The 8727-nt window shown below is 38.0% G+C and overlaps 1 protein-coding gene across 3 annotated transcripts in view; it reads right to left on the reverse strand.

Annotated features, from left to right (window-relative positions):
- Positions 1–2980, reverse strand: part of MAP2B (methionine aminopeptidase 2B) — a 42111-nt gene extending 39131 nt beyond the window's left edge. The window contains exons 1-2 of one of the 3 annotated variants that reach the window (XM_088963760.1): positions 2793–2980; positions 1431–1547 (exon numbers count right to left, since the gene is read on the reverse strand). In XM_088963760.1, the coding sequence (XP_088819886.1) occupies positions 1431–1523 (93 nt within the window). In that variant the 5' untranslated portion in view covers positions 1524–1547; positions 2793–2980. Of the gene's footprint in view, positions 1–1430; positions 1562–2633 lie in introns of those variants that run through there. The other 2 variants (XM_088963761.1, XM_088963762.1) reach the window with 2 other exon arrangements.
- Positions 2981–8727: the final 5747 nt, after the last annotated feature.

The raw sequence follows: 8727 nt of genomic DNA on the forward strand, positions 1-8727 counted from the left end.
TGAGAGCTAGATAACATGATTTAACAGAGAATTTTCCATTTGAGCACTCTTTCCACCATAGTTCAACCCTCGGATGAGATAAGATTTTCACACCCTGCAGCTTCCCCAACAAAGAAATATGCTCTTCCACCTCTCAGTCCAGCAAAGGCCTCCTGAATTCTGGGCTCCATATCAGTTGATCTCCCCTTCTGTCATAGCAATAGGTAATAGGAACTTCAGCTTAGCATATACATCTTGGGCATATTTCATTCAGCTCGCCTATACCACACCAATCATCCTCCCAGAATCTGACTCTTGAACATCCCCTACTGTTAGGCTTCTAAACTCCCTGTTAAATCTCATAATCCCTTTCCACACACACACACCATATGAAAATCTCACCTCTAAGTTCCCAACCAAACCTTACCACCCCATACTTCCCTACCACCACCCTCCACAATGAGTTTTCCTCTCCCCCCAACCCAAACCTTGTCCCAGCTCACCAAATGAAATTTCTTTCCCCCTCCCTCCCCACCCACAAGGCCACAACCTCCCATAAGAAACCCCTCTGAACCTTTTCAGCCACTTGAGTTGGGATCTTCAGCCAAGACATATATGAGGTTTGTAAGCTTGACAGGAAACTTTTAATTAAAGTTATCCCCCCCCCCTCCAAAGAGAGGTGTTTTGCTTTCCACCCATCCAGCCTTCAACCCTTTCTAAAATTGGTCTCCACAATGCACCTGAGTTTGAAGCACCCCCTACCAGTATTCCTAAATAAGTGAAAGGGAGCTCTCCAATTCTGCATTCAAAAGCATCAGCACAATCCAATAGAACTTCCCTTTCAATATCTCCAACTCCAATCAAAACACTCTTTGAGAGGTTAACCTTCAAACCTGTTAATAACTCAAAGTTTGCCAAAACTTCTCTCAAATTTAACACCTGGTCAACCGAGGCATCCAAAAAAATCAAAGTATCATCCTCATACTGCAGATGAGATTTTCCATGTTTTGAGAGGAAATTGAATGTTCTTAATAAAGACACTTGCTATTTTTTCAATTAATATGCATGCTGGTTGGTATACAAAACCACAGAACCAACAATATAATGTAACATTTTGTTTTATAAAGTCAGTATTGCCTAGGCAACTGCAACAAGGAGCTCCACTAAAACCTAGAATTGCCTGATGCTTTGACAACTATGATCCTCACACAGTCATTGGTGGGATGAGAGATGTTTAATTGGGCCACGGAAATTTAGTAGTCCCATTTGAGAAGGGAGATCCTCAGCATCCGAACTAAACCTCTCATTCTACTAAATTTTCTATTTTGACAGCCTAAGGGCTCTGTGTTTCCCTTTGTCTTCCCTGTAGATTAATACAATCTATATGGTTGACAATTATAAACAAATTAAGGGGTAAATAGAAAACAAATTTTGTGGCATGAAACACTTACTGCAACACTATTTGGGCCATCTTGGTGCTCAAGTTGCAACTTTTCCAATTTTGTAGGAAGCCCATCACCTGCTTCAGCATTAGCACCCACCATTCTTTCTTTGCTTCTTTAACAACTCTATAACAATCAATTTGCAATGGCAAAAGAATATAACGTTAGATAGAAACTAGATAAAGAAAGCAAAAGGTCAATTTGACAACTAACGACCTTTCACATAGTCAACAAAAAGAATTGATCAGTAACATATACACATATCCACAAAAAGGGAAAAAAAAACATGATTGCTTCCTAACATGTGAGAAGAAAACCTACAGGACTAATAGTTGACCGGAAAACACATTCAATGGAAATGCAATTTACTTGTCATTCCCAAAGTTAAAATGTACTTTCTATTCCAGAATTCATATACCTCTTCATATTAGATTTTAGTTATTTTTTTCTGTACATAGTTGAGAATTTAGCTTTTATATCAAGTACTATCGTATATGATGTTAACAGAATCAGAAACTTCAACATGCAAAGCAAATACTCTTTGTATTTATTTGCTTCAATAGATGGGACCATTAAATCTTTCCACAGTGTTTTTTTTTCCTTGTATGCCTTCCTTATTCAATCAAGGGCCATTTCCAAATATTGGACCCGGCCATTCAGGGTCTTAGAGGGCGCCGCGGGGGGTGGGGGTAGCCAATTTATTGCATGAAGTGGCCACTATAACCTGCCTTCTTCCAGCTCCAGATTTTACGACTGCACCAAGCAATAGCCCCCGTTTTTTCTTACTCAATATTATTGTTTTTTTCTTTTTTGACATATTTTTCAATATTATTATTTATTTTTGCTTCTTTCATTATTTCTTCAATTATCACTGCCTTCTTCCCATATTATCCAAGGATGCCCTGAGCTTCCATCGATTTCCACCTCATGTTTCCAATTAACAAAAATAAAGCCCAAAATTAGCAGTTAATTCTTAGCCGATAACAAAGTTGAAAAATGAATATGAAATAACAGGGTATATATAAAACAAATAAAAATTGAGATGAATACTCCCAAAACAACAATACAAGTAGGGAAAAACAAAAAAAGGGGCCAGCTTTTCTGAAAGGCTCAAAATAATGTTCATGGTTCCTTCAATTTCAATAAAATTTTGATAGAACAGGGCAGAGCAATAAGAAACACTTGATCTTCAGACAGGCAGAAAAATAAGACCTCATCAACGTTGAAAGAAGCGACAACCAATCAAAACTCCACAGGTGATGAAGCAAAGACATGAGTTATTGAAGTTGGATCAAGAAATTCAGAAAATACTTCCTGGAAACGAAAGCCATGAATACAGAGAGAGAGAGAGAGAGAGAGGGAGAGAGTTACTGGAGTTTGCTTGCTGGTAGCGTCCAGCGTCACGGCTCCAACACGAGAACCCTTGACTTTGGGCGGGGCGGCTTGGCACAAAACAATCAGACAGACGGCAATGGAAAAATTACAATATAAGGATGCAGTTTGAGGGGGACGCGGGCAGTCCACTACCCGGTTCTTGTAGCCCGATTTATGGTCGGGTTGTGTTGATAACTTATCGGATCAACTATCTAATTGGGGAGGATTTGGTCGGGTTGAAGGTCAAACTCATGCCCAACCCTAAGACTTGGACCAGGAGTCGGGCACTCGGACCGGGGTTGACCTCCAACCCAACCGGACCGGTCCAAATTACACGACAAATCCAAGTTATCAACAGAATCCATCAACTTACTTGAGTCAGGATCGCACCGTGCCTAGGCTTAAGTTATTACTAATATGGTTTTCGAACCGTCGTTGAACTAGATGATCGGACTATTTGGCCCGAGAACTGTTAGGCAATCAGTTCCGTTTTATTCCAAACCTGGTCCCCAGTCAAAACCGTTGAATCAGTCAACGACCTACTGACCTAGGCAGTCAAACCGTCGATACGTTCAATGGCTTTTGGCCTTTTTTATTTTATTTTTTGTTAGAGCAGATCATCCATTTGAACTGGACAATCGAACCATCAACCCAGAAACCGGTGGCCAGAATGGTTCTGTATCTATGTCATTTTTTAAAACCATGATTGCTAGTGTTCAAATTGGAGAACCCTTTCCTCTTTTTTTTTTCAAAATCTATTTTTGAAATATACTAAATTTTTGCCAGCTTTTGAAAGGCTAGCACTGCCCACATAAAAGGATTTGATCACATGCATAGACTGCATAGCTCACGGGCCGGGTCAGGCTAAGTGCGGGTGAGGTTTTGTCTTTATATTTACAAAATATGATCAGGCCCAAGACCCAATCCGGCCCAACCATCGGCCATCTGACCTAGGTCTTGAGTCCCGAGTTCAACCCTTATATAAAGTCTAAACCTCAGCCAGAAAATTGAAAAGAAAATATTTTTTTCTTTTTTATTCAATAAAAAAACTAATTTATTTATATTAAAAGATCTCAAATCCTAAAACTAATTAAAGATCTCATTATGACTTGAAAAACGAGAATATGAACAAAGAAAAAATCATATTATATAAAATACATTTTTATTATATAATATATTATCAAGTCGGGCTTGGGTTCAGGCCGGGCTTTTTAAATTAAGTTAATATTTTGGAACCGAGCCCAAGCCCATAGGCCTAAATTCATGTCCAAGCCTGATTTAGAATGGACTAGATCAGGCTGGCCAGCCAGGTTACGCGGCCCATGAACAGAACTAATAAGAAGTGAAATGCTACAAGTTGAAATGACTAGAAGGGTTAGGAAATGCTGCATTTGGCCTTCCATATTTTAAGGACTTGTTTCTTTTTTTGCAATTAAAATGTTTCTATCTACACTGAATTTTTAACTGTAAAAAGAAAATAAGTCTTTAAAATAAGAAATGTCAAATGCAGCTTAAAAAGGATATGGGTGGAAGTATTACAAAATGATTTGAGTGTTCATAATTCAAAAATGGATACGAAAGCAAATAAAAAGGAACGATAACAGGATTTATATAGCCAACCCTCATAATTGTAACAAGATTTAGATGATAATAATAGTGATAACGATGATGACTGTTGAACGTAGCATACATCATTCACCATAACCTACGCTCGGAATGTCCATGGTACTGATGATATTTCTCACAAAAAGACATTGCTAGAAGAATAATCAGCATTAACATTTGAGTGGGAAGGCAAGCTGGTTTGAGCAGTGAACCCCAAAGGCAGTATATGGTTTGATAGAAAATAAGAAAGAAACAGAAAATTGAGACAAGGTAAATTACAAATTTCATAAAATTCCTTATAAACTTCCCCTCACTAACCTTTTCTGTTGTGATCTTATTTTCCATCAAACCAAACATAGCCCAAGGAAAAAAAATCAGCTAAATCATCATGCCACTTTATCAAAAGGAGCAGAAGAATCTAACAACAAAAGGAAAAGCAACAATACTTCCTAAGAAAAAGTGAACACGTAGGCACTTCACATTGATACAAAGATCAATATATTATGTGGAAGTGTTGTAGGTGTGAGCTGGTTAATATAGAAGGGGCATAGTACAAATCAAATCTGTCAAATATATATGAGGAAGCATAAACAATCCTTCATGCTCTTTGCCTGAGTGAGCATGCCAGTAGACCTGTTCATGGGCCAGGTAGCCCGATGGCCTAGCCCGCACCCCGATCGGGCTTGGTTATGTAGTTAGGCCCACGGGCCTGACCTCGGGCCTAACACAGTAAGTCCGATTGTGTTTCAGGCCGGGTTTGGGATTTGTTAAAAAAGTCCAGCCCAACTCAGCATTATATATTTTATAAAATATATAATCTGTATTTTATATAAAATATATAAATAATATAGTATTTATTAAAAATATATATTTATTTATAATTTAATATATACATTTTTTTTTCTCTCTCTCTCTCTATTTAGCTGCTTCAGTAGTAGTAACAGTATGGGCTAAATTTCGGGCTTGGGCCCAGGCTCAGGCTTTAGGCCCAAGTTGTAGGACGATGGTCGGGTTGGGCTCGGGCTCGAGCTCGGGCCTTAGAAAAATCTGTTAATACAGAGTGAAAGCGCGGCTCGAGCCTGACCCATGAATAGGTTTACATGCCAAATGTGTGTGGTATAATTAGCAGTAATCTGAATGTTAAAATGGACATGATTCCCACTTTTGTTTCATTTGCATCTTGCTAGTCAGTCTAGATAAAGAGATTCTTTAAATAGGGTGGATTTGAGCCAAGTCGAGTCGAATAGTACCAGGCTTTAGCTCGAGCTCAACTCATTTTATATTTTATAAAAATATTTAGAAAAAATATTTTATAAAAATAAAATTTATATATAATTTTTTTATTTTATACTTAAAAATTAAGAATTATAATAATTAATAACTATAAAATTTTTATTTTATATATATATATATATATATATTTTGAGCCAGCTCGCGAGCCTCACATGCTGAGCTCTAGTAGGTTGAACTTGGCTCGTTTAATAATCAAGCCACTGAATTGGGCTTGAGCTTGAGCTCGAGTTCGGCTGAAACCGAGCCGAGCCTAGCTTTTCACGAGCCAAGCTCGAGTAGCCTGTGGAAAGCTCGGCTCGTTGCCACCCCTAGCTTTAATTCATAAGGCCACGTTTGTTTGAGGTGGAAAATCGAACTAGGGTAAATTTTACACTCCGGTTTGATTTTACACGTGTTTTGTAGAGGTGTTAATATTGCCTCGTGAATTGATGTAAAAGTCCATTCTCACCAATATTTACATTGAAAATCAATGAAAAATTTACATCAATAAAATTGATGTAAACTTTTCCTTCTCCGTCGAATGGTCTCCTCTATACGAAGAATCGAAGAGAGGGTAAGGATACCACTTCTCCTCTAATCGTGAGAAACCTCCTCCATCCAAAATATCTCCATCCAAAGAAGAGCTTATCGGCCATTAACATCCTATCACCGGCCGTTAACATACTCAAAGCGCGGGCTTATGGAGATGAAATCATTGTCATCGACAGAGAGCGGGCTCAAAGTCGACTCCATGGAGTTTCAGAGCAGATCTCCTTCCAAACTAAGCCTAAGGCAAAGGGTTTGGGTTTCCTGCACTGAGGTCGGCTCTAGCCTTTAGGTTTAATTATTTAACAGACTAAACTACCTCACCTACAAACCTTCATCTCTAATCGTTGGAAAATATTTTTCCAACTCTACCAGCTCCTCCTCAATCCCTCTCTGCCACTCATTGCATTCTGCTACTCGTTGTCGAAAATATTGAATCCTCTTGAAGCCTCCTGAAACTACCTGCTATCTCTACCATCCTTCCTTGCATTTGAGTATCCTATGATTCTTTCAACTTATTTGTTAAGAATGATACCCATCTAAGGATCTGAGGAGATTTTGTGAGAGAAGCTTGTTATGTTCTTGCAACGCAGCAGCGTTCCCTTCGTCGTCTCCTCTTCTACAGTTGTAATCTTTTTTCTGGCAGCGCAAGCTTGGACCTTGGCCAATAACATATTGTTCTGTGCTTTATCATCATTGAGGAACTTCTCTGTGCCTTTCAATTCGTGAACCTTTCGAGCAAGTTCCCCTTCTATTATCTCCTTCTCCTTCCCCAAGCCTGAGAACATCTGTTCCAGGCTCTTCTATGCTGCCATGCTTGCACTGAGTTTCGGAGTTTTAGAACAGAGTTTTACTTTTACATCGAAACAACCAAACAACATAAGAGAAGAATTCCAAAACACACCGGTTCAATTTTTCATCGATCACTAAACCATGATCAAATTTTCCATCCGTGTAAATTTGAATTTACACCTCTACCAAACAGAGCCTAAGCAAATAATCATGGGAAAATCGCCATAGAGTAGAAGGTGGTGTTTGGTACTGTGGTAATTTTTTCGGAAATCATTTGTACTTTTATTTCACATCATTCATATAAGCATTTCAACCTTACCTGACTATTTTTTTGTTTGGCTGGATTGTTTTAAACAATTCAGTTGTACGTCTCATTGTCCATTCATTTTCGGGATTTTGAAGGGAAGAAAATCAGTCAATCGGATTATGATTCTTATCGACCAATTTACCAATATTTTTATTTCAGAAACACGTGAAACCAACATCAAAATTGATTTTCCCAAATACCGGTTCTCATACTTAAGTTGAGTTTCCCAAATAAAGGCTGAATAAAAAAATTTAAATAGACAAGAAATGCCCCCACAAGATACATTTATCTGGATAAATTAAACCAAAAAATAAAAAATAAAACATTGGTAAATAGGTTCTTGAAAAAACAAATAGGGCCCAAGTGGAAGCATTTTTTTTTTTCTTTTATGTGTGTTTCTTGCTCTAAGAAAGGGTTTTCACTTTTTAGCTCATATACTATATGATGCCAAATGTCACATAACTGAATTAAGTAACAATAAACGAATGGGGTTTATGTCTTATGTGCACAATCCAACAACTCTCCCAATTTCCAATATATCAGTCCAAGTACAAACGATTATTCTATGATATTGCTGAAGGAGATGAAAATGGAAACTTCGTTACTACAGAACTACAGAAGTATGGACAATGGAAAGTTGGTTCACCCATAAAGGGTTGAATCTTTTGTAGAAACTTTTGAACATGGAGAAAGCCATAATAGAAGCAAACCACATTTGCTACGTCAGTATCTTAGCACTGCACTGTAACAAAGAAATCAAAAATTTTGATGGATTACCATGAGTTGGGATCTGCTTCTCACACAAGAATGACCTCACAGGCACATCCCATGGTGTATTAGAAACATTTTCCCTAAATAATAACACATAAATATGAGAGATATTTCCAATGCACAGTAGAATGTGCCTGTGAGATCGATGTGAGGTGCCATGTATAAGGAGCAGATCCAGTCTCGATTACCATAACCCCACCTTGAATCAGATGAAATAAACATCAGGTCTTGGTCGGTCTTGGTGGGGCCACTGTACTACATCGAACGCCATGATATTTGGTTTTAGCCCTGTGCCATGACACTGTCTAGCAAAAGTGAACTCAAAAATATAGCCATGCCAAGTGCCAACAGCTGATGTGGGCATTGATAGGGTTGTTCACATGTTGGGTTAGGTTGGTTTGAGTCATCTTCTTCAACCGACCCGACATTGTCGGTTTACTTATTGACTAAACTAAAACCAACCGACTCTGAAGCAAAACTGTACCAAACATGAAGGGTCAATTTGGGTCGGCTATTGGTTTAGTCAATTTTTATATATATTTTAAACTAAAATATCTATCTATATTTAAATTTATTTCTCTTTAGTTTTTATGCAAAATCAAAATACATATTTAAATCTTAGTTTTTTATGCAAAATTG

This window comes from Nelumbo lutea, chromosome 1, assembly GCF_056320005.1.
Source record: "Nelumbo lutea isolate HS-2025 chromosome 1, American lotus-T2T, whole genome shotgun sequence".
Taxonomy (NCBI): domain Eukaryota; kingdom Viridiplantae; phylum Streptophyta; class Magnoliopsida; order Proteales; family Nelumbonaceae; genus Nelumbo; species Nelumbo lutea.